This window comes from Ruditapes philippinarum, unplaced genomic scaffold (genome assembly GCF_026571515.1).
Source record: "Ruditapes philippinarum isolate M1 unplaced genomic scaffold, ASM2657151v2 ctg2089_1_1_1_1, whole genome shotgun sequence".
NCBI lineage: Eukaryota > Metazoa > Mollusca > Bivalvia > Venerida > Veneridae > Ruditapes > Ruditapes philippinarum.
Window position 1 is genome coordinate 22,429 of NW_026864154.1, and position 26,381 is coordinate 48,809.

Sequence of the window (26,381 nt, forward strand, 5' to 3'; positions counted from 1 at the left end):
TGTTCATTTTTTTGCTGTCAAGTTTAAAGTTGAATTAGAACTAATTGTTTCAAAAGATTGACTTTTATAATCACTGTTGTACAGCGTCCACCAGATATAGCCCCTAAAAACAACAAAAACGAAAAATCGATGAAGTTATGATGAAGAAATAAGTTAAAACATTACCTTAGGTGTACTCAGTGTGAAGCTTTCTACTTTTGTTTTCGGTGTTTTTAGGGGCTATATCCGGTGAAAGCTGTACAACAGTGATAATGGTGATTAACCAATTATTCAAATGAAAGATGTTTAATCATTAATTAAATATAACTATATGATTTATAAAAAGACTGCCAGAAATGTTTGAGTCACATGGCTTATTGATTAATTTTACATAGCAAAATATAAGATTAAACATAATTATGAGAAATGAAAATTTATTTTGACTTTTAGCTGTGACTGCTCATTTACACTTGAATGAACATAATGTCACTTTAACTTGTGTTAATATATATTTTTAAAGTGTTATCCTGTCAAATTTAAAAAAAAATATTTTTTTTATCAATTGCTATAACTGGCAATAACTTTATGGGTGGATTGTCTTCATATACAACAGCCTTGAGAAAAAGACATTCAACAAGACAAAATTGCATAAATTTGACCTTCACTCATTAAAAAAAAACCATGACCTTGTATGTCAAAGTATTGAATGTTTATTATAACTTTGTGATTAATGAATGGATTGCCACAAATAACAACTTTAGGACTCTTTAATTTAACTTGACTTTGACTTTTGTAATGTAACCTTGAAGGTCATATAATTGAAATTTGCTAAAATTTGCCCCAAATTTGTTATTTATTTATGGATTTGATTCATGCATTGTCAAAATGACCCCTACGTGTATGTTTTATAATTAAGATATTACCTTTACTGTAAAGTGGTATTAACAATCAAGGTCAAATTATTTAATCAAGCTGGAAAAAAATCATGAATTTGAAATTTTCAGATTCAATTCATGCTGAATAAATTTAAATTATCAACTTTTATGAAAACACCATGTTGAATTATGAGTTCCAAGTATCACCTTGTGTGAAGGTCAAATATAAAATATTTGTTCCTACTGTACAATGTGAATAAGAAAAAGTCCAGCGTGGCCATGTTGTGGAGCTCTTCTATTTGAAGGATAGGAAGAGCTATTGTACTCAACTCTGCATCGGCATTGCCATCACATTTTGGTTAAGTTTAATTTTGCATGCAAGCTGATATCTCCAGAACAACTGCAAGTAATGGGTTGAAACATCATACTGTCACATAAATGTTTTCTGCGATTATCTTATGTAATAGGGCAAAGATCTCTTAACTATGAGTTACATTTTTACCGAGAAATGCCACAATTCTTACTGTCAAGCACTGGGAATAGACAAATGGCTGTCTTACAGACTGCTCTTGTTTTGATAGTAATTAAATGGGCTGTTCCTGATTCGAAGCATGGCAAATCCATAAAATTCAGCAGGTCATGGGATAAAAGTAGTTTAACACAGGTGTTTCTTTTCCAGACTGCCACATCATTTATTATGAAGATAAGACTTGGTGGAAAGGGTTATGCCCCGGACTGCAACAACCCCCTGGGAGCCCATGTGAAGGGTATTGGAGAATTTGTATCTCTCATGCATAGGATGGAGACTGTCATAGAGGAGGACCCTGATATCAGGTAAATTATCCCCTTTTCGTCTGTTTTGGCCTCGATTCCAAATGGTGTAACTGCAAACGGATATTTTTTTTCAGGAGGCATGAAGATTAGTATCCAGTTTTTAGAAAAATTTAGATCTATCTATCATGATTTTCTTTACTTTAAACATCTCTTCCAAGTCTGCTTCCTTGTTAACTAAGCAAACATTACTTGTGTCATATGAAGAAACATGGTTGTGACTCAATTAGGACTCAAACCCATGATCCCAGGATTGAAAGGCATACACCTTAACCACTAGGCCATCGCTCCCCTTAATGATTTTCTTTTGTAATGTTACTTGATCGGGATAATTTATTGTAATAAAAACAAATCACTGCTTCCAGCAGGGAAGATGTTTTGTTTACAAACCTAAAACTTTTGTGCATGCATTTTTTATGCAGTTTGGTTAAAGCCATTATTGGCAGTACTAATTTTTCCTCAACATTGTTTTAGATAATTCATGTAGAAGTTGCAACTTTCAGAAAAATAAGTTAATTTAAACAAAGTCAGAGTAACGCCTGTCTGTTTATGTCTGAACTATTTTTGCAACAGATGCAAAAACATAAATTCACTTACTTTACTTTATTGTAAATATTTGTAAATATGATGTAGACGTAGAACACAATAATGTTTACATAAATCAGTGGTACCATTATGATATGATGGGTTGTTCAAGTTCTTCAATTTTGTGCATTTTCATTGCAATATAGGAGAATAAAATGTGGATATAGACACGTAAATCTGAGTAGCATAGTGGTTAGAGAGTTCAGATTATGAAGATCTCAGATTATGGACATGGTTTTTTTGAGTTCAAATCTCTTATCTCTGTGCACATTTCTTGAGTACGGTTTTTACTTTCAGAATATATTTATAGTGCGTCCCATAACTTTTTGTTTTCTCTTTTATAATGTTTTGCTTTGCACAATTTAAAGTTAAACTTATGACAGTTAAGCAAAAATGAATGTATTTGATTTTTAACTGTCATTGAATGGAATAAAACAGTATTATCAACTTTATTCTGTTTGACACTCCATTCCGTTTAACTCCATTCCCCACATTTTTAATAATTTTGGCTCATTTGTATATACTGTTTATATGTTCTTCTATTGCTCATTTATCACTCTTAAATCACAACTGTGTTGTCTTACACTTAACCTATTGAATGCAAATGTGTTTTAACTAAATGAGCTCAAATAACATTGTGTGAATGTTATTCATGGGGAACTAAAATCAAGTTAGTTGTAAAAAGAAACAAACAAAAAAAGGAAAAAAAAAAAATGCCTTTTGCAGGATTTGAACCAGGGTTCTACACTCACAGGGCTAACACCCTACCACTACGCCATTATGCTTAACGCATAGAAAATGAGTGATTAGGTGGTAAAAGATTTTGGCGATAATTATATTGTAGTATGCTTTTATATAAGAATTTTTAACAATTTGTCAATATTGATGTAAACAGATAATGAAAGGAATAGAGAATTCGAGCTGTACATGTAAATGCAAGATTTGCTTCCCTTTGACCTGTATTTTAAGATTAACAATACTACTGTTTTGGAAATAACAGAGACATTCTATGCTAGAACTCTGATTAGAAGCATTGAACTGTAAAATTATGGAAACAGTACAGTTTTTCTGTTAAAAAATTTAATAAAAAAAATTAGAATTTTAGTGATGTCAAACATGTAGGCTTCCCAATAAAGTCTTAAGCAATTTTTTTTCTATATTATATGAAATGCAAACTAAAGTATTTTCAGGATTTTTAAATATGGTATCCAACTTATACATATGGTTTTATATTTTTGTTTATATCACTTTAATCTTGATAAGCGAATGAAACCGAAATTGAGTGGTCTTTGCCTGAGTTTAGAGCCATGTCAGTCTGCAATATGAGAAAGCAAATATATTGTTGGCAGTTCAAGTTTTTTTGTAGCTTTATATAAAAAATTTCGATCTCCAAATGGACTATTCCAAATTCAAAGCAGGGCAAATCCATTTAACAAATTAATTAAAAGATTATGGGTTAACACATACATGGTATTTGTGCTACAATTTTGCCTAAATCATGAATCATGTATATATATACAAAAAAAAGAAAAATAAGTGCCAGGAAAAAAAAAAAGTTTTGCCCTGATGATCATAAAAAAAACTGGTTGTCAAATCATTAAATTGTCATTAAACACATGGACTGAGTCTTTTTATTTGTTTGTTTGTTATTTTTGTTTGTTTGTTTGTTTTCGTTTTTTTTTTAAATATATTTATATATATTTATATATTCAGATCAGCCTGTAGGAGGACGGTGAACATTCTGAAGCGAGAGATGTTGAAGTGTAGGGACAGCAAAATACGGAACTCGAATGTCGAGTCCGTGTCCCAATTACTTCATGCACAGATAGCGGACATCATTGATGAGCTAGATAAAAACATTGTTGTAACACCTGATAAGGTAAACAAGATTCTCAGTGTTTTATAAAATCTTATGTCATGGTGAATTAAAACAGCTTGCTTTGACAGAAATTGCTTAATGATAAATAGATTTAAGTTTATTTTTTGGATAAAAACATAATATGTTTGTGGAGATTTTTTAAATATCCAAGGTTGTGCCGTTGTTTATCCTAAATTATCTTTTTATACTGAGGCCCAAATGGGTAAGATCTTGATCGTGTAGAAAATGTTAAAGTACCAGAAAAAAAACGAACCATTATTATGTTTATTACACATGAAAAGAGCAATTAAGTTTTGTAAATTTTAAGATATAAATGCTGCTCATAATGCTGAAATGTTAAAAAAAGAAGACGTTTTGCTGTTATATAAATGGTGTTTTTCATATAATAAAAAAACGTATTACAGAGATCCATTTTTAAGAATTTTCAAGAGTGAATTGAGAATTTTTAACTAAGGTATGTTGTCAATAGGGAAAAAAGACCTTTATTAAGGTTCTATTTTCTGAAAAAATAAGTATTTAAAAAAAAAAAACATGAAAAAAAACACGGCCAATATTGATGTAGGTTTACTATTTTCAGGGTAAAATTTATCAAAATGGCCTGATTCAGTGGCATGATAACGTAAAAATATCATGCTTTTTGTTCCTTCAAAAATTATGTATTGTTGACTTCCTTAATTGTTTCATTGTAACTTAAATTCTTCAGCTTGCATATATTGAAATTCTCGTAAATGAATATCAAGGGAGGTAATGACGGCCCTCATTTGTTCATTTTTACAACCAAGGGAAGTAAGAAGCGTATAAACGTGAAAGATGACTTTGTTAGTTTTTTTTCTAGCGTTAATCACTGTCAACCTGTTTATCCCGGTCACTATGTTAGTAGGTAAAACTTCACTCATGTGAAATAATCTTCATTATTATTTTTTTTAAGAACCTGTCATACTTTTACATGACAAATTCTAGATTTCATAGAAATTAGTTGTCTGTGACAAAGACCTTGCCCCTACGATATTTCATTCTGTTCAGTTTCTTGACATATTTATACGTTTATGAGTAAGTCACTTGTAAATACAATGTAAGTCATTAATTTAAAAGTGCGTTAAGTACTAACAATGGGAATTTATACTGGGTTTATTTTTAATTTTATTATGTTTGTAGACAAAAACACAGCTGACATTGAAAGACATCTGATTATGTTAAACCCTAAGCTGACTGAATTTATGAAATGGATTACATATATAAATTTTAGATTTGAATTGTTCATTGTAAACTTTTACCCTGCCTGAACCGCCTTTAACCCCCACCCCCAGTATAGAGCAGGCCAGCCTACATAGCCATACAGTCTGGCCAGGCTCTGTAATATTGGTTAATTAAATTCAAATTTTTATCTTGATACCCCTAAAATTAATAATGGACAGTTCCAAAAAAGGAATCTGGGCAAGTACATTGAAGAAATTAAGCAAGTTAAGGGGTTTATTTTTAGCAAATTTTTTTAATTCAAAAGTTATAGACCTGTAGGCAGCAGTTCAGAGCCTGGTAAGACTGCATAAAGGTCTTAGAGTTCGTAAGATCGCTAGCGATTTTGGTTCAAACCCCGTCAGGGGCACAACGTTATTTCCTTCAGCTCTCATTGCAAAGTACTGCTTGGTTGATATCTTTGTCTGCATACAAATTATTCATTATTGAAAACAAAGTTGCCATTAAAAAGTCATCTGAACCATCTGTGTATATACAAATATACAAATATTGGTAACTGATTTATTTAAACAGATGTGCTAAAGTAAGATACATTGTATATGTTTTGTATTTGTTTAAAGCAGCATGCCTCCAGATTCATATATTATGTATCAGTTTAAAGCAGCATGCCTTCAGATTCATAAAAAAGTTTAAGATGTATTTAAAAGTAGAATATTATCTATTGAACAAAGAAAGTAATCTACACATTCCAAACGGCCCAAAAAATCAACGAAAATTACTAAAAATTAGGTAAGGATAATGCAAAAATAGCCCTTTAATACTTTAATATCAGTCATTTATTACATATTATGAATGTTATTTCTTGAATTGTGAATATTTTTACATTTTTTAAAATATAAGAACATTTTGCTCAAGGTTGATTTTCTTAAAATATTTGGGCACATTTGGAGGCATGCAGCTTTAATTTTTGAATTACATAAAATTGATGTATTTATATTTATGGCCCTAATCAGGGCCATCATTTTTCTGTTTTGAAGGCCAAATATGGTCTCATTCACCCTTTTCCTCCCCACAACCCCACCCACCAACCTCCACTTCTTACAACCCCACTCCCTCCCCAAATGTAAAATGGAACTTATGCAAAATCAGCATGAAACAATTATGACTTTACATGATATTATTAAAGATAATATTAAATACAAGAACCAATTAAGCAGTCAGAAATGATACAAAATGTTGTAAATTTAAAATAACCAATAATAATATTGTAGGATAGATGATTTAATATTTTGTCACCTTAGTACAGTAAGGGGTCGGTATTCCCAATACAATTCAGTAGGAGTTAACCATTTACTGCATTCAGGTGATAATTTCACTAAATTCTCTTGAAATATCATGAAATTGTTCAGACCCCAATAAATATGCTAATTGTGTCTTGGATATATTTATTTTAGCAATTATATGTCATATAAAAAAATGGAAAATTTGATGAAAAAAAAAATTAGAGACAGTTATGTAAATGTTTCAGACTGCAGCTAATGGAGGTTCTCTAACCAGTCGACGGGCTCGGAAAGCGCTGCGTCAACTGTTAGATAAACTTGCGACGGTAGATGATGACATGTCATCACTGGATCACCTGACAGACATTTACTCGAGCCAGCGCACGCCACTCAGATTTCCTTCCGTTATCTCACAATTCAGGTAGAAATTTAATTACATACAAAGGATGTTTACTAAACACACGCAATAATGCAGACCAGTCATTTAGGCCCATATTCTGAAAGAGTTGACATGGATTAAAGTTGGATTTTAGAATTTATTCAGAATTTAAGGAATTTTCTATCCCTTTTTTTCTGATTTTTTTTATATACTTAATTAAGCGTTATTTTTTCCCCAAGTATAGCAATTTAACATTCAAAATAGGTATATGTACTTTGATAATTTTTTTATGGTTGTGTTGGTGCAATGTAAAACCCACACACACAAAAAATAGAATAAAAAATAAAGAATGGATTTGTAATTTGCAAATGAGCTGTGTAAAAAAAATAATTTTTTGTGTTGCATGAAACCCACAGGTGTTCTCATCAGCCCAATTTTTTTCTATTATTATGCATTGAATCAGTGATTTGGCAGACATTTTTTCCATCAGTGATTTGGCAGACACTTTTCCAAACAAAGAATTGACATTTTACAGTTGCAGTATAATCATCTTTGACCTATTACTTAGACAAAAAGCATCACAGGACTTGCATTTTAAATTTGAGTGTGGGAGTTTTTATTTACTGCCTTATAACTTTCCACGTAGAGCCACTGACATTTTATCCCCCCTTTACGTCATTAGTCACATGACCTATGCCATCATACTGAGAAGACCACTTCCTTGTCTAAAACAAAGAAAAGAAAATGTTTATGAGTAAACAAGATTAAGTTGAGGCAAATTATAAATGTCATGAATAAATTGTCCGATTTTCTCGTTGGTTGACTCAGTTGACCTTTATTCCACCACAGTTTTACAAAAACATGGTCCCTATAAGAAACAGAACAGAGATTGCTTATAATATACAGTACAAACTCCACAAAGGTAAAATCTAACGTGAAAATCTGGAAACAAAGTGATCCCTCGGAAGCATTAATCACAACAAAATTACATGAAAATTGCAGACCCGGTTTGATTGAAGACTCACTGTAGGAAAAATTGAATTGGTTGCTATAAAGAGGTTATTGCTGTACAGAGGGGCCAGCCTATGGAGGTTGCACTGTATATAGCATGACTGATACATGTATTACTGATACATATATATTATGCTGATTTTCGTTAACTTTTTGAGTGACCATGCTTTTTATATGGTGATATAAACCTGTTTATTTATAGTAAAACTATCGTAGTACTAGAAGCTTTTTCTAGCTTACTGTTTTATTAAAGGTTAATGCTTTTGTTTTACTTCTTCAGATTATTGCCTGTGCATAAATATGTTTTTTGCACCTAAGGTCATCCACTTTACAAAGCTAGTATTTCATCATATGATAAGTATCACTCCCTTCAACACTGTTACATACTGTATGTTACAGGGAGTTGAAGCGAGTTTTCAATACACCAAATCACTATAACAATAAATGCTCCATCTTACAACTTAAATCAGCAGTTCAGTAAAATTATATACTTCCATAATCTCTTAATAACATAGATATTCCATGAATGTTTGAAGGATTTTGATGTAATACAGTATTATACTGCATGTATGTAGCTTTGGGCTAACCTGATTTTGTACTTTTTCGAGCTTTCAAAATTAAAACATTAGCACAATAAAAAGACGTATCTCCTAAATCTATTTATAGAATCGCACAAAAGCTTCCATTGTTTGGAAAGAAATAAACAGTTTCAGCTGACTTCGTTAGGAGAAATATAGGTTACGTTACATGTGTATTACATTGATGTTATATTAATGATTTAAAATTTGATGGTAAATTTATGACATTAACAGTCGTCTGTCGCCATCTGTCTGTCCTTTCAGTGCGCAAAACTTACTTTCTAATCATTGAACATGCAAATGCCGCTGTATGCAGATTCTGTATAGATTTTGAGAGAGCTATAAAAGTTGAAATTGATGATGACATTCATGCACTTAATTACGACATAATGATGTTGGTTAAATGATTCTGGAGAAAATAGATTTAAACAGGGATAGTTAATTATTTCATATCACTGTAAAAATGACAGTGAGTTTTTATTAATAAACTAATTTTGCATTTCCTGTGTCCGATGATGATGAAATTATGGAGAAGAAGACTTCAGAACTGTTTTATATTCTGCTTGAAGGGTTTTTGAGAAATACAATTTAATTTTTCATTTTTTTATGGCCCTGCAATGAAATGGGGTAGGGGAGCATATTACCAAGCAGGAGAAGATCTTGTATGTGTGTGTGTGATCAAAAAAAGTATATACTTTGGGTCTGGGCCATAATTTCTGCTTGTGTGATGGGTTTATACAATAAATTGATACACATGACTATTATAAGAAGACAATGTGCTGAACATATCAACTTCAGGTCTCATGCTCAAAGGTCAAGGTCACAGCAGGGTGCCTTAATTTAATATGCATGAAAAGAGCAATTGGAAAGAACTTAAGTCAACCTTATGTTAAGAAATCAGTCTACTTTGTAGGTTCAAAACCCATGACCAGTTAATGACCCCTTTTGATTTTGAGGACATTAGGTCAAAGGTCAAGGTCAAAGTTAGTCACTTTTATAAAATCCCTTTCTGATAAATAAATCCTAGGTTAATGTTACTTGCTATGGGCTGTGGCCAGTAGATGACCCCAATTAATTTTGAGGTCATTAGGTCAAGGTCAAGGTTACAATGAAAATGTGATTTCAAGTAATTAACACGTAATACAGGTGTCAGATAAAAAAAAGCATGGTTTTGCTCTAATATGACTTGAACCCATGTTCACTGGGTTGAAAAGCAGACACATTTACAAGTTAAGCATCTTGAATATATATTTATTTGTTTATGAAAAATCAGTTCAGATTTCTTTGCTATGAATTATTCAACATTATAACTCTATACAAGGAAATAAAAATTTATTGCATAAAGGAAGTGAAACCACATTTTGTGATTAGAAAAACTATTCCTTCTATATAATGTTGCTGAATTCACAAGAATTTGCGGTGATAACTGTGATGGAAGTGGTGTTTTTATTACTTTTAATAGCATTTGAAGAGCATTGTGTTTGTTTTTGTGGTTATTTTACTGGATATTTATTAGTTGTTATCTTAGGCAGAACCTTTTTTTTTCAAAAATTTGATTTGAACATTAAGAGAATGCGGATGTTTAAACAGGCTTGTTTTTCAGATTGCATGAATACATATATATGTTCAGAGATCCTTAGAGGTTATTGTCTCTTGCTGTGGTAAACTGTTTTCAACAATGTAGTATTCAAATAAATATCTATAATTATTGAAATAAAAAGGACAGTTATTGCCAATTAACACGGAGCGACACACTTTGCCATTTGCCGCTGTCATTATGACAAGAAGTTCATTACAATCGGCGACTATATTTGTATATCCGTAAATGTTTGTTTCCCCCCCTTTACATAATTAAGAGAATAATTTTATAAAACAGAATTTCCTGCAGGTTTTTTTGTCTGTTATAATGAGGTGAAATATCCAATCTGCTTTTGGTCTCCTCATAAATTTTTGTTGTTGTAAATGAAAGGTTAAATCTGCTTGTGTCAGTTATTGTTGCCGCATTTAGTAACTTGTTTATACATATATGAGCCACGTCATGACAAAACCAACATAATGGGTTTGCGACCAGCATGGATCCAGACCAGCCTGCGCATCCGCGCAGTCTGATCAGGATCCATGCTGTTCGCCATCAGTTTCTCTACTTGTAATAGAGTTGGTAAGCGAACAGCATGGATCCTGGTCAGACTGCGCGGATGTGCAGGCTGGTCTGGATCCATGCTGGTCGCAAACCTATTATGTTGGTTTTGTCGTGACGCGGCTCATATAAGGTTTGTTTGGTTTGAAAGAAGTGCAATATTTTGCTATGATTATATTGACCTTGGTCACCAGAAGAACTACGGTTGGCCATTTACAAATGTACATGTAAATTTTCTTATCTCAGATCAACAGAAGAAGAAAGGTTGACCATATACATATATATTTTCTTTTATCTCAGATCACCAGAAGAAGAACTTGAGGTGACAAGTCCTGGTAACAAATATAATCTGTCACTATCAGAACGTGTTCTCAACATCACCAACAAAGCACAGGTACTTTCACTTGTTCATTTCCCCAAGATTTTCAAAATTTCTTTGTTGGGCCTCAGTGGCCATGTGGTAAGGCAGTGTCTATTCTAGGATTCGAAAAACAGGGGGTAATTTTATCGAAAAGTGATAATTTATTACATTTGTTGATCTTTTTCCATCTGTGTCTATGTAAAATTGTTCCCCTTCCTCTCAAAAAATAGGGGTGAATTCTCAAAAATAGGGGTGAATCCCCCCATCGCTCCTCCTAGAATAGACACTGGGTAAGGTTGCTGACTTCAAACCATTTTTCCCTTATGGCTGTGGGTTCAAATCTCGTTAGCGACTTTGGATTATTTCATATGAGAAAGCTATCAAGGTGGCTTATGGAAAGTTGATGGTTCTTCTCAGGTGCTAACTTGGGCCTGAAATTATGCACTGAGGGGCACCTGAGGTCTTCCTTCACCACTAAAGATGGAAAGTCATCATATTACAACATTTTGCTACTTAAAATCCAACAAGACAAACACACAACTTTTCTTTGATTATAAAATCTTATTGCAATTAAAACCAAAATATTTCTTTTTATACCCCCGCACAACAAAGTTGTAAGGGGGGTATACTGGAATCAGCTTGTCCAGCCGTCCGTCCGGCCGTCGGTTTTTTCATTTCCGCCCTATAACTTAAGATTCCTTTGACCCACAGTCTTCATATTTGGCATGGAGGTTAGTCATGATTAGTAGATGACCCCTATTGATTTTGAGGTCACTAGGTCAAAGGTCAAGGTCACAGGGGCCTTGACTTCAAAAAGCTTGTCCGCCCAATAACTTAAGATTCATTTGACCCTAAGTCTTCATATTTGGCATGGAGGTTAGTCATGATTAGTTGATGACCCCTATTGATTTTGAGGTCACCAGGTCAAAGGTCAAGGTCACAGGGGCCTTGACTTCAAAAAGCTTGTCCGCCCAATAACTTAAGATTCCTTTGACCTACAGTCGTCATATTTGGCATGGAGGTTAGTCATGATTAGTAGATGACCCCTATTGATTTTGAGGTCACCAGGTCAAAGGTCAAGGTCACAGGGACTTTGACTTTAAAAACTTTGTCTGCCCAATAACTTTAGATTCCTTTGACCCACAGTCTTCATATTTGACATGGATGTCGATCATGATTAGTAGATGACCCCTTTTGATTTTGAGGTCACTGGATCAAAGGTCAAGGTCATAGGGACTTTGACTTCAAAAAGTTTGTCCACCCATTAACTTAAGATTCCTTTGACCCACAGTCTTCATATTTGGTATGGATGTTGATCATGACTATAAGGTGACCCCTATTGATTTTGAGGTCACTGGGTCAAAGGTCACGGTCACAGGGACCTTGACAAAAAAAAGCTTTTCTTCTCAATTGCTAAAGAATGTCCTGTCCGCAATGTATTGATTTTGACATTTTCACATTTGAAGCATGTAGAATACATAACTTAGCAATGCACTGGCTTAGTAACCTCAGATTTGGCAGGGAGGTTGTCCTTGAGCTCTAAATGGCCACTGTTGATTCTGACAAAGTGGTATGCGGGGGTATTCACGCCATGATAGTGGCAGTTCTAGTTAAATTTGTTGTGTTTTATATCAAGGTAGCACTAACTTATGCTGGTGGAGAAAGATTTTGGTAAATTATTTTGGTGGTATGAACACAATGAATTTAAAGCTTTGAAAATATTTGGTTCAAATGGGGTATAAATATAACTGAGCACATAGAAATAAAATATATTTATGTCGCTTGATTGTAAAACATTTTGTTCATTTCCAAGCTGAAAAGAAGGAACTTGTTGCTGTCTCATTTACCTTTGCCAAACTTTATAGCAACAGTGCTTGACCGTAAAAAAGAGGAGTCCACTTGGTGTGAGTTACTGTAGTTTCAAAAAATGTTTGTAATTGATAGCAGATAATGTTTGCATTGCAGCTTTTGTAGTCATACCTCATGATATGACAGCCTGACAGTAAAGAAACCCTCTCACTGAAAGGTTCAATTTGCCAAAGTTTACAGCCTCATTTTGGCACAAAAGGGGTTGTTGTTTTGTCAAATATAAGTGAAACTTAAAAGTTGCAACTAATATTTTGTCTTCATTTTCAGACACCTGTATATGCCAAAAGGTACAAGTCAACTTATGATTGGGCAGATCCAGTTCACAATGTAGATGTGCAAAAAGATGTAGATATTTTCAGTGCATCTCAAGTTTATGTAATTCCAAGGTAAGGGGAAAAAGAAAAAAGATATTTTGGTTTAGGGTTGTCCATGACCAAGTGGATAAGGTTGTTGACTTGAGACCATTTGACACTCAAAGCTGTAGGGTTCGAATCCTGTCAGGGACTTTGGATTCTGTCATGTGAGAAAGCTATCCATCTAGCTTAGGGTATGTTGGTTTTTCTAATCAGGTGCTTGCTTGTGCCAAAAATAATGCTTGTAGGGGCACCTGACCTGAGGTCTTCCTCCACTTATATAGTTTGAAAGACACCATATGACCTTTAAACTGTCAGTCTGACTTAAAACCTAAAAAGAAAAGAACAGGTATATGGGTAGTAAATTGCATCAATAGGCTAATGGTAAATCATTGACCTTTTATTCTGGGACTGCTTGAATGTCCACGCTGGCCTGGCTTTATACTGGTAGCACTTATTACTTCTGATTCCTGAAGTTTAAGTGTTAAAGGGTAGACAGTAGCTTACTTGTTTCATTCACAGTATTTAGGCAATGGTTCCTGGTCTGCTCAACATGTTATTTACACATAATGTAAGACATACATGCCATAATTTTTGGACAGCTTTCCGGGACACTTTTCATCGCGGCAATAATGGATTTGTAGGCAGTTGTGGAAAAGGGGGGGTGTCAATCGTATAACGTTATTAATTAGGACGACTTTCTCCTGAATTTTAATGATAAACAGTTAACTTACTAGTTTTATAAGTAGTCTTTTAGGTCGACATAATTATCATTTTATAGTATTTCTTTATTTCATTTATTATTCCCTAAAAGCAAGTAAGTTGTAAGTTATTATTTATTATAAACCCGGTGAATGGGCGCAGCCATGTTGTTCACCCGTTATATCTTAAAGTCGTGATAATTACTACATGTCACGAAATGCAATTCTTCCAGTCATAAAAACAAACACAGCAAGGTGATTTATTTGACACCTTTAATTTTTTATTTGATAGATATATTTACATTGTAATAATTAGACTTTCGGCAAGTTAGCGATTGATCTAAAAATTAATGATTATCGGGGATTAACGATTATGGTTAAGGGCCGTAAACCATTAATTAACCCGCCCATTAAACGCTGCCGAATTCAACAGAGAATGTTAATTGCCGATGCATGAAGAAAGCTATTGCCGAGGGGAATCAACAGTCGATAATTGGGGGGCTGTATATTGTAAACTTGTAAGTGTCAACGTTCCTGTGTATTATGTGTACCAGGTCAGAATATGTTTTACGATCGAGAGGTGAAATGTGCGAGATTTGATTTAAGAAAATTTATAAAAATTTTGCAAAATAGTCATGATTTTTTTTTCCGGGATCAAATTGATGCCCGGGACATCTCCGGGACAGACATCCGATTTCCGGGACAATCCCGGGCATCCGGGACGTTATGGCATGTATGTGTAAGAGGAAGGATAAAAGTTATCCAGAGATATTTTCGGAAATTGTGACCGATTTTTTTATTCAGCAAGATTGAGATAATTTTGTATACTCGTGGGTGTAGGTCTCATATAAATCTCTTCATCATTGACCTTTATTTAAATTAACTTGTATAAATTCATAATGGAATTGTCAAAACAGGCAAGACAACTAAATTTATTGGTCCACAGCTATTTTAACCATGTGCTGATTAAAGAGAAATATGAACTTTATTTACATCGGCATGATTTACTGGAGTACTTTCGTTCTATTTTAGTTTAAAATGACTTTATCAATGGCACTCATTCTTTTCTGTGTCATTCCCTTGTCTATATCCTTCATTCTATTCAATTACATATTGTTTGAATGCAGCTTATTATATTTTCATTGTGATGTTTAGAATAAAAATGTCATGGTTACGAGTTCTTCCTTGTGTTAAATATTTACTGCGTTTTAACTTCCTTTAACGATAGTGTTCGAAACTTCCGTTACAGAAAACTCGGTGCTTTACAGGAAAAGTTGATTTTTAATGCAGTTGGTTCACAACTTCACAAAAGCTTTTTTATTTTTGAAAAAAAGAAATTGCCTGTACTGGTCAATACTGGATTTTGAATAATTGCAAGTTAGTGCAAAATTGTTGCATCTTTATCGTTATTTCATACAAGTTACATCAGTTTGTCATCAAACGCTGCACACAATGATTTTCTATTAAGATTTATCTTTGTCATAATGAGATAACGTCGACCTTTTCAAGGTTGACAACTTCGATATGCGAACATTGTTTTTCCTCGGAAGTCTCGATACAACAATGAAATATTCTGCATACGCTTGAATGTCATTATTGATATTTATGTTAAATTTATGACCACACACCTTTATTATCTGCCTTTGATATACCATTATGTTGTTTCTTTTCAAAAGTTTAATTAACATATGTAAATATCAAAAGATCATTCGTCTCTGCCGTTTCTAGATTTGTTTGGAAAAAAAATTGCGGTAAAATGGTTTTAGGCAGACATCAATTGTAAATGATTGTCATTTTGGGAAAAATTAAATATTTACTGAAAAGGTTAATGTTTGAATGATGTATATATTTTTTAAGATTTTTAGGTGTGTTTTTTTTAGATTACATTGTGTAAACAAATAAGATATGCATGTGTGATTGCAACTTTGGCATTTAATGCTTGTTATATTAGAGCTAAACATAGCATAGAAACAGATTAGGACTTGAAAAGCTGAGATGCTTAACATTTAATGTTCTCTGTATAAGATTTTTGTTTCTTGACTGTTGGGTTTCAGATATATCGGTCCAGTCATCCCAGAGTTGTGGCCCCTGACAGTTAAAAGTAAAGCGTTCAATAGACTGCTTTTTATGGCCAAATGAATGGAAAATGTCAGAAATGTAAGAGTAATGGCCCCTGACTTAGTGAGTAATTACTGAAGGCACTGAAATACTATATCAAGTACTCAGTACAATGTATGTAGAGTAGCAACTTTTTTGAGACAAAGATTTTGGTTGCTCCTGAGCGATGTTGCTTTGGAGATGTTTAATTTGAGCCGCGTCACGACAAAACCAACATAGTGCGTTTGCGACCAGCATGGATCCAGACCAGCCTGCGCATCCGCCCAGTCTGATCAGGATCCATGTTGTTCGCTATCAGTTTCTCTGCTTGTAATAGAGTTGGTAAGCGAACAGCATGGATCCTGATCAGACTGCGCGGATGCGCAGACTGGTCTGGATCCATGCTGGTCGCAAACGCATTGCGTTGGTTTTGTCGTGACGGGGCTCATTTATTTTGAAGTATTACTTTCAAGAAAAATTATACTGTTGATGTAAAAGATGGACATCGCTTCAGAAGGTGCACTGTATATTCAAAAAGAAAACATTAAAAAAAAAAACTATATTTGTCAGAACTTTTTTAACCTAATGAGCCAATCACCCACTCAGTGATCTCCCCTTACAGGATTAGATCTCTGCCGTCACAACATTTTTTTCAAGATTTTTGATGATATGACTTTTTCAAATTTGATACTTATTTGAAAAAAGTAAACACAGTTTTGCTAATGTTTTAAGATTGTTAAGTGTTAGATGTGAACTAAAATGAAAAATAATTTCAGAAATATAAATATAATGAAAATAATTTTTGTTATCGCACCGTTTATTTCCAAAACAATGGACTCTTTCGAAAGAAAAATCATTCAAGTAATTAATAATTTCAATTATACACTTAAAATTTTTTTTATTATTTTTTTTTCAATCATTTCAACAGACTTGACACCAGAGCTCAGGTAATAATGTTGCTGTTTATTTATAATTACAGATAAAACAATAATTGTTCAATGATTTTTTTGGTGTTACTAATAATTCGCCATCTTGACACAATCATGTGATAAGACCATCATCATGTGATGGTTGTGAAGGCTATGGTTACTGGCTGTAGTGTAACGGGTGCACAGAGTTTGCTAATGAGCATATTAGTATTCAGGAAAATGGTGTCTAAAAAATTTTAAAAACTGAAGGCCTGCCACGTCAAACTTACATCAGACTTAACCACCTTTAGAAACTGATTTCCGCCTATGTTCAATTATTAGTGCAACACCCATCTAAAATAAAAAGCACCATGTTACATTTATACACCCTTGACACAGCATACAAGTACTAGAGACCCACCCAGGTACTACAAGTACACCAAATTAATTGGTATGTAATACATAACTGATAATTGCATACATAATAGATCATAGTTATAGATTTACATGTACTAGGTCAATTTTTTGTCCAGTAAAGTGTACCTAGTTTTAATATAAAATGAAAAAAAAGGTAGGAAATGAAAATAAGTGACAGGGTTCAGATAAATAAATACCAGTAAGGTGTAGACAAGGTTATTTTAAGGCTTGTTCACACATTAATCAAGGTTTTTATATTCCTACAAAAACAACAAATTTTACATATTTTAAGGGTAAAAACATAATGAAGATTGATGATTTAGAAGGTTTAATCATTTTATAACAACTGATTGTGTATATTAAACCCAATACACATTTGAGCCGCGTCACGACAAAACCAACATAATGGGTTTGCGACCAGCATGGATCCAGACCAGCCTGCGCATCCGCGCAGTCTGATCAAGATCCATGCTGTTCGCTTACAAACCCTATAACAAGTAGAGAAACTGATAGCGAACAGCATGGATCCAGACCAGACTGCGCGGATGCGCAGGCTGGTCTGGATCCATGCTGGTCGCAAACCCATTATGTTGGTTTTGTCGTGACACGGCTCATTTATGTTAATGTTCGTACATATTTAGCTTGTCTGTTTTGAACAAATGTCGAGCTATAATGATTGATAAGCTGTCGTTGTTGCAAAAACTTAAGTGGTGCCCAGAATTTCAAAAGGTATCATTATTAAACTTTGAATTCTATCTAATGATGACAAGGTGCAGTTGTAAGACAAAGGGCATAATTATGAAAGCAATATTATTTAAGTTATGTCCATTTTTGTTTGAGCGTTCATAACACCACATCCTGTGCTCTTGTTGCATTGTTTCTTCTGATACACATTTTTTTTTTGTGATTTTTGTAAATAACCATGAAGTACATTCTGGCATAAAAAAAATATGTTCACTTTTATGTAATGAGCAAGGTTAAAAAATTACCATGACCCATTGATTTTTTTCTGCTTTGAAGTATTATAATCTTTCCTAGCAATGAAACTCAGATGAGCGATCTGGGGCCACTTTGGTCCTCTAGTTTTCAACTTGTTTAAAATTGTTAGATTTTATGTCAAGTAGAAAAGATGATCAATCCAAGGCCGTCTTGTTTTCAACTTTTAAACTCCTTTCTAATTTTGGCTGATTATAACATCTGATAATGCAAGACAGATTGGGATACCTTCATGAATGTTTGAAAAGTAGTTAGATTTTATGTCAAGCTGAAAAAGATGCAATTAAAAAACAGGTTGATGTATCGATGTGGTTAATTGATAAATAATACACCGTCATGATCTATTATCGTAAATAAGTTTTAGAACCTTTAAAGCAGACAGTAAAGGCACTTAAAATGCAAACGGATGCATGTTTTTGTAGTTAAATTCTCATATTACTCAAATCAGATGAAAATACGCTTTATTTATGACAGTTCAGTGTCTCAGTTTTGTTTTTGAAAATAAATTACGATATATATTATTACATAAATTGCCAAGAATGCAAGAATGCTTTCATTATAGCGTCAGCATTCATTACAATTTAATTATGTTTCAAGTATGACACATAAATTATCTTTTAAGGCATATAGATGAAATTGTAACTTTGCCCATTGAGAAAATATTGAAGAGGTGATAATGCTTCAGTCAGTTGTTAAACCACACCCCCCTTGTGGAATCTATGTTTTAACTTTCCATCTATGACACACACCATGTACTGTGAAATCAATATGATTGTTTTTTTGGGTTTTTTTTACTAAAAATAATCTGCTGGGTAGAAATTATGTTTTGTCAACTTTGTGGTTGTAGGGGTGGGTAGAAGGAGCTTAAAGCATGGAATTAACTATTTGACTATCTTAACAGGGTGACGCCTCAGTTAATTTAATTTATTGTATTACCAGTAGTTTGAAATATCAAATTGCCTGTTTTTCCCTGGGGATGGGAGGGCCATGGTTACGATTGAAGTGCATATTGATTTTCTTATGCCCCCAGTATAGAACTATGCTTACCTTCAAATTTTGTATATATCCTTGATTTGAATAACCTGAACTAGCTTCCACTGAATGTACCCATGTGACCAGTGCAGACCAAGATCAGCTGCCACATCCATGCCACTTCATCAAAGACTGCACTTCGCTTATTAATCAGTACTTATTTTGAGATATTCCCCTAAAATAATTTTGTCTATATTGACAGATGAACAAGTTCAAGATATTTACTAGCATGGTACGAGTTAAAGCTGCATGCCTTGATATGAGGACTCAAAGTTTTTATTATTAAATGTTATAAAGAGTTTATAGGATGCATAAATATTCATAATGCATGTTAGCACTAAATGTGTTTTATGGAAATATACTTCTTTAGTAAAGGTAACGTTTGCTTTTTAAGTCATACTGACATTTTCAAGAATCGTATGGTGACTGCTGGAGGATGACCCCAGATGCCCCTCTGTGCATTATTTTAGACACAAGCTGTGGCACCTGTGTATAACCACTGCCTTTCCATATGCTGGCTGAAAATTTATTTGAGACACAAGAATCCAAAATCCCTGATGGGATTCAAACCCACAGCTGTGATTTGAGGCCACTCTTCCACAGAGGCCTACAGGTTTTGGCACATTGATTGGTCGATATAAGTGACCAATCAATGCACTTAACACCTGTGCAGAGGTGCCTATGGCATCTTTTTAGTTTTTACACATATAAGATAACTTTTGTTGATTGTAACTGCTATATGCTAGCTTGAATTAATGCAAGTTTTTCTTGTCAGTGTTTTTAAAGCTTGCAAACATAAACTCGTTATAGTATAGGACTGTTACATTTATTAGATGGGATAAAGGTTAATAATTATAGTTTCATTTCTATTTTAGAATTCATCCGATCAATTTACCTGACGTAAATGCGTAGATACAATATTTGCTTAAATTGACATCAGTGTTTATGTTTTCACATGTCATTATAACTAACAGCTGGTCTAGATAATTGTATTCAAGGTGATACATATAATTATATATAAAAGTACTTAGTAACCTAGATCATAGGATATTGTCCTTTCAAGGTGTTCCCGTCATTAGAAGTTTAATTTTTTTTGTTTATTTCTGTACTTAACACATTAAATGAAATATTACTATTCCAATAAATATTTTTTAGGTTTGTGTATAATTCATAAATTATTTTTTGTTCCCTTGTGACTGAGGGGTTGAGGCATTAAAATTGCAGCCACAATTTATCCTTGTATGGTTGTAATAGGCAACAAAATGGATATGAATTACTTGAGTCTATGCATCTCCTTGCTACAGCAGGTGGGGTGGTTTTGACCCATGCTGTTTTTAACACTCAAGATAAGCGAAAATCATCTTTCCTGTTTTGACGCCCTATGACCTAAATTGTGTTGGTCTACTGTAAAACCAAACAAAACCTAAATAAGTTTATCTATTATGTTTAGTATTATAATGAATAAATCATATTATAATTCAGCCTATTGAATTTCCTTTATTTCAGTAAAACAATTGTACACGCAGGAAACAAGTTTAGCTCAGGGGAAGCAGCAAAAGTTTTGGAAACCATACTTGATCAGGAAAATCTTACAGAAACTGATCCAGTTCTTGTTCCTACCAGCTCAAAAAGCTCAGAAAATGAAAAAACGGTGTCAACCAATCAGGAAAACACAAAACAAAACAACAAAAAACAACATGAGAAGCAGTCTAAGAAGAGACAGTTACAAGATGGGAACCAGTCTAGTCAACCAGAGAAGAGAAAAAAGCAGGACCAGTCCAAGTCATGTAGAAGGAAGTTGCTACCTCAGGTCAAAGGTCAACAGTCATTGGCCAAATTTTTCAGGGTGTAATTATGATGAATTTTGCTAGTCATTAATATGTAATGTCTGATTTTTAAATTTGATTTTTCTTTTTTCTCTCCAATGCACTACTTCTGCTTAGAAAAGCATGTAATTCCTGTAACAAGAGAGGTGGCTTTGTAGATATCTCCTTTTTAATCTGAAGATAATTGGTTTAAGCTCTTCTGTATTCCATCCTGTGAAATCAGTTCTACCTATTTCCAGGACTGAGTCACAATTCATAAAATGTGTTTTCGCTAAAAAACTTTTCAAGAAGTTTTCTTATATGTTTCAATTTTTTTTTAAAGTTTTAAAATATTTTCAAAAATTGGGTTTAAATATAAGTGATGGTAATTTGATTTTTTTGTGTGTGTTTTTAATTTTATATTTCATGCCAGTTATTTTAGCATTTATTATAGTGATATTATTTATTCTGGATATTATTATAAAATCTTTAATTTATTCTTGTATATTGATCATTTTTGTACATATGTTTATAATTTTAGTCAAATTTACAGGTACGTTTTGTTTTGTTATGCATTTTTTACATCTTAGGATAACTTAGTTTTACTGTTATTAAACACATAGCTAACAATATTGAATTAAAGACCCATTTCAACCTTTAAGTCTGTGCAGTCTGACCAGGGCCTATTATATACTGTTAGCTGACTTAAGCTGACTTCAGAATTTCATCCATATGTCCATAGGATAAAAAGGTCAAAAACCAACACAATTTATCAAAAACTTGTTTCACTTAAAAAATAAGCTTCATCAATTGATAAATAACAAAGGAAATGACGAAAATGTACCAAACAGAGTTCTATATCAGTAGATGCAACATTTGGCGCGTAAAAGAAATGTTATATAATAAGATAAGTTGTTTATTGCTGTTTTGTACAATAAAATACACAATAAAATATAGAGGTAATTGTTTTAAATAGCACATACAATTGTCGAAAGATTTACATAAAGTAACTGGATCAAAAGATACATAAATTTAAAAAAGAGAAACTAGGCTAGTAAATATGCCTATGAAATGATAATAGATTCTAAAATTGATGATGTGCAGTTCCAAAAACGAAAAGCTGGAAAAGTCGATTTAAGAAAAGAAATTCTTGAGGTTAATGGTCAAATAAAACTAGCTATATCCTGTTTTGACTGCCGTAGTACTAAAAATAGATTTTCATGTCGTAAAAAGACAAGGCGCTATTTGTCTTCACATATAAGATCTGAACAATGTCACCAAAATGCACTACAGTGAATAATCAGTATAATTTAATGTTAATTAATTCAAGTATTTTATATTTTGCCATCTTTTTAGAGATTACGACACTGTTGGTAATAACGATGTCAAATCAAATTGTACGACTGTCAAAGGTTTATTGTGAATTATGACCTACTTAGTTTTTTGTTGTTTATCTTCACTGTACTCTTAAACTGTAGTGGTTTAAATTGTTGGGTCATTGTCACTTCAAGGTTGTGAGCTGACGTGGTCACGTATAGTAAATGTACTCCTAGGTGTTGAACTGTTTACAGCTGATTTTTTTATGCAATATTTGCCCTGTTTGTAGTGTTGAAAGATGATATAAGTATGGTTCCACTGTATTCCTTTGTATTTGGGTTAAAGGGTGAAAGGATAGGAAAATTGTGAAATCTGTGATACTCTATCCAAAGTCATTCATTTACTTTTCAATTGTATTTTGTATTCCCTGCAGAGGTTGGCAAAGAAAGAGAATTTAAGGTTTATTACATAATAATCTTTTTAAATCATTTTCTTGTCATAAATATAAAATCAGAGATATTTGTGTGATCATTTTCTTGTCATTAAAAGAAAATCTGAGATATTTGTGTAATTATTTTCTTGTCATAAATGGAAAATCTTAAGTTGTTAATGTAATTATTTTCTTGTCATAAATAGCAATTATGAAATTTTTGTGTAATCATTTTCTTGTCATAAATAGAAAGTCTGAGATATTTGCATAATCAATTTCTTGTCATAAATAGAAATTTTGTGATCATTTTCTTGTCATAAATAGAAAATCTGAGATATTTGCATAATCAATTTCTTGTAATAAATAGAAAATTTGAGATAGAAAATCTGAAATACATATGTGTTATCATTTTTTTGACAATTTTCCCATCATAAATGAAAATACCATATGTAGAGTTTATTGAATTCTAAAATAAACATTGATGTCATAGTTTTATTGATTAATGTTTTAATATGTGTCTTTTATCAAGTATTTAAAAGTATCACTTTGTAGGTGTTTGTCTCATTTATGTATGTACATCCTTATTTTAAATAAATATTTGAACATAGTTTGTGAGTTTTATCTATGTTAACTTTATTTCTAGATTTGCCCCCTACCAGCCAAGTCCCCCCCCCCCCTCCCCCCCTCTAAAAAAAAATTTAAAAAAGAGTCAGACATTTGGTGAAGAAATTTAACATGGAAATGAAAGCAGCATTGCCAAATAGAATATATCTACTAGTTGAATTTATGTCTGTCCTAACATAACAAGATGGCCCTAAGTCGCTCACCCAGAAACAACTGCTTTTCAGTGTTGGAAATTATCCATTGTCAATATTTTCTGATATTAAATTTGATTCAATCAAATTAATATCAGCAAACTTGATAAAAGACTACCTTATAATGCTACAAAGTTTGGTGATCATCTATCAATTATTTCAGTAGGAAATGATGTTCAAAGGTTTTTTCTATTTTTGGCTTTAGTGGCCCCTAAAAGGGGCCAGTCAAATTAATATGAGCAAATTTGATAAAAGCGTACCTGAGAATGCTACAAAGTTTGGTGATCATCCATCAATTAGTTCTGTAGAAATAGACATTTAAAAGTATTTCTATTTTTAGCTTTTGCGGCCCCTAAAAGTGGCCAATCAAATTAATATGAGAAAACTTGATAAAAGACTACCTAAGAATGCTACAGACAAAATTTGGTGATCATTCATCAATTAGTTCTATAGAAGAAGACGTTTTAAGGTTTAACTATTTTTAGCTCTAGAGACTCCTTAAAGGGGCCAATCAAATTAATATGAGCAACCTTGATAAAAAACTACCAAAGAATGCTACAGACAAAGTTTGGTGATCATCAATTTTCTCGCAGTGAATTTAGCCCCTTTTCTGCAGAAAATTGATACAATTGTGCCATATTTACATCTGCATTTTCCAATATTTCCCATTACTAATTGAAACATGTTTTGATGAAGCACATTGAGCGCAATCCCCACAATATCTGGTAACAGAGGACTACTGGAACGGTACGCAGTGGGACACCGATGTCTTCTTTCGTTATTTTCAAAAGCATTTCATGCAGACTAGGTTCAAGAAATCATAATGTAACAAACAAAAACAGTAGCACTACTTTGACCCATTTTCATACCATTCAGTCAAAAAATGTATGTATACAATAATTCATATTCGGGGATACTTCCTAAAATATATTTAAAATACAGACAAATCCTATGTGACACCTTCGTGAAAGTCACCGAATGGATGATAAAGTGATATTCAATTACAAATGTACATCATGACCAGAGCTGCATTAGTCCTTAGGGTGTAGTACTTAAGTACCAGTACTTGCCAAGTTATGCAGTACCAGTACTAGATTTTAGCTTGGTACTGCAGTACCAGTACTTTTTTTTAGGAAGTAATTAAGTACCAGTACCAGTACTTTTATAGTATGAATGATTACACACTGTCAATCAAAAATGAAATAATCATGTATTTTTACATATTTTACTGATTATTTTTTTAACAAGTATTTCACATGTGTACACTTCAGTGAAGTGAATGTTCATTGATTACATTTAATCATAATAAGATTTTGAAATGTTTTGTCATTCATAGTAGCTCTTCTTGGGCAAAATATATTTCCAGCCACTGAAAACAGCCTCTCTACAAGTGCAGATGTACATGGTATTGATAAATACTTTTCTGCCAGTATGGATAAGATTGGGCTAGAAATGCTATTTCTTGACCAGTAGTTCAATGCGTCCTGAAACAAAGAAAATTGTATCATAGTTCTCATTATAAAGCTTCATAATTTTACTCTTTTCCTATAAATAGATGAATGATAGATACTTAAATTTGATGTTTTATGTGCAATAATCTTATCTTCCAATACTAGTAACATAATTCAATAATTACTCATACATTTATATACATATTAAAAAACTTACTTCATCTTTATAGATGCATGGTTCATTGAGATAAGCCTCCACTTCTGTAATGATCTTTCCTGGTCCTGATTGGTGGCGTTTGCGTGCTGGACTACTAGTCTCCATAAAGCTAAAGAAATTCTCCCTCTTGGCAATTTTTCTAGGTGGAGAAATGTCTTCAATTACCGTTTCACTACTTTTCTGTTCCTGTTGAACATCTAACAACAACATTTCTTCAAACTTCTGGTAGTTGTCAGGTTCACACCAGTCCAGTTTGAATCTTGGATCTAACATTGTTGCTAAGTTATATTCGTCTTTTTTTCATAATTAGCTAATCGAGAATTGATTGATTTTTCTAAGCTTTCTATGAAGCTAACTGTTTGTCTTTCAGGCTTTCCAGTTATTTTCTCTTATGAATCTGTCTTTCCACCCTTCACATTTTCTAGTCCATGCTTAAGTTGTAAAGTTGTGGGTATAGCCAAGCTAGCAGACACTGATTTCTCTTTTTGCACAAGGAATGAGGCAGATTCAAAGGGCTCTAGAACTTGACACAGTTCATTCAACAACTTTCTTTCAAATTGAGTGAGTTTTGTTGGTATGTTTATTTTGTCTAACTTATCTTGATCTACATTAAGAACAGACCGTATCATCTTTAACTGGCTGTTCCATCTTGTAACTGTGGCTGTTTGAAGTCTTTGCTCTCCTTCTAATATATCTGAGGCTGTTGTTGATCTTCTTACATCGTTAACAATAATGGCTGACTTTGATAAAGCTTTTTGTATTTCCCGTCCACGAGACTTAATGGGACACCGAAGGCATCATGTATATTTCTAAAACACAGTTTATTCAGGCTTATTTAAAGGAAATCATACCGTAACAAAATAGACAATAGTACTACTTTGACC

The 26,381-nt window shown here is 33.0% G+C and overlaps 2 protein-coding genes across 2 annotated transcripts in view; one reads left to right on the top strand and one right to left on the bottom strand.

The window, feature by feature from the left end:
- The window catches only part of LOC132724585 (PCNA-interacting partner-like), a 37,526-nt gene extending 15,321 nt beyond the window's left edge, over positions 1–22,205 (top strand). The window contains exons 7-12 of the mRNA XM_060709461.1: positions 1,534–1,688; positions 3,984–4,149; positions 6,872–7,044; positions 11,029–11,122; positions 13,226–13,344; positions 20,969–22,205. Coding sequence (XP_060565444.1) covers positions 1,534–1,688; positions 3,984–4,149; positions 6,872–7,044; positions 11,029–11,122; positions 13,226–13,344; positions 20,969–21,314 — 1,053 coding nt within the window. The 3' untranslated portion in view covers positions 21,315–22,205. The remainder of the gene's footprint in view (positions 1–1,533; positions 1,689–3,983; positions 4,150–6,871; positions 7,045–11,028; positions 11,123–13,225; positions 13,345–20,968) is intronic.
- Positions 22,206–24,914: 2,709 nt separating this feature from the next.
- Positions 24,915–25,792, bottom strand: LOC132724584 (zinc finger BED domain-containing protein 4-like). Its single transcript, XM_060709460.1, has 2 exons — positions 25,498–25,792; positions 24,915–25,313 (listed from the first exon to the last, which is right to left on the bottom strand). Exons 1-2 carry the CDS (start codon positions 25,768–25,770, stop codon positions 25,113–25,115), a joined length of 474 nt encoding a protein of 157 aa, XP_060565443.1. The 5' UTR covers positions 25,771–25,792; the 3' UTR covers positions 24,915–25,112.
- Between the last annotated feature and the right edge of the window lie 589 nt (positions 25,793–26,381).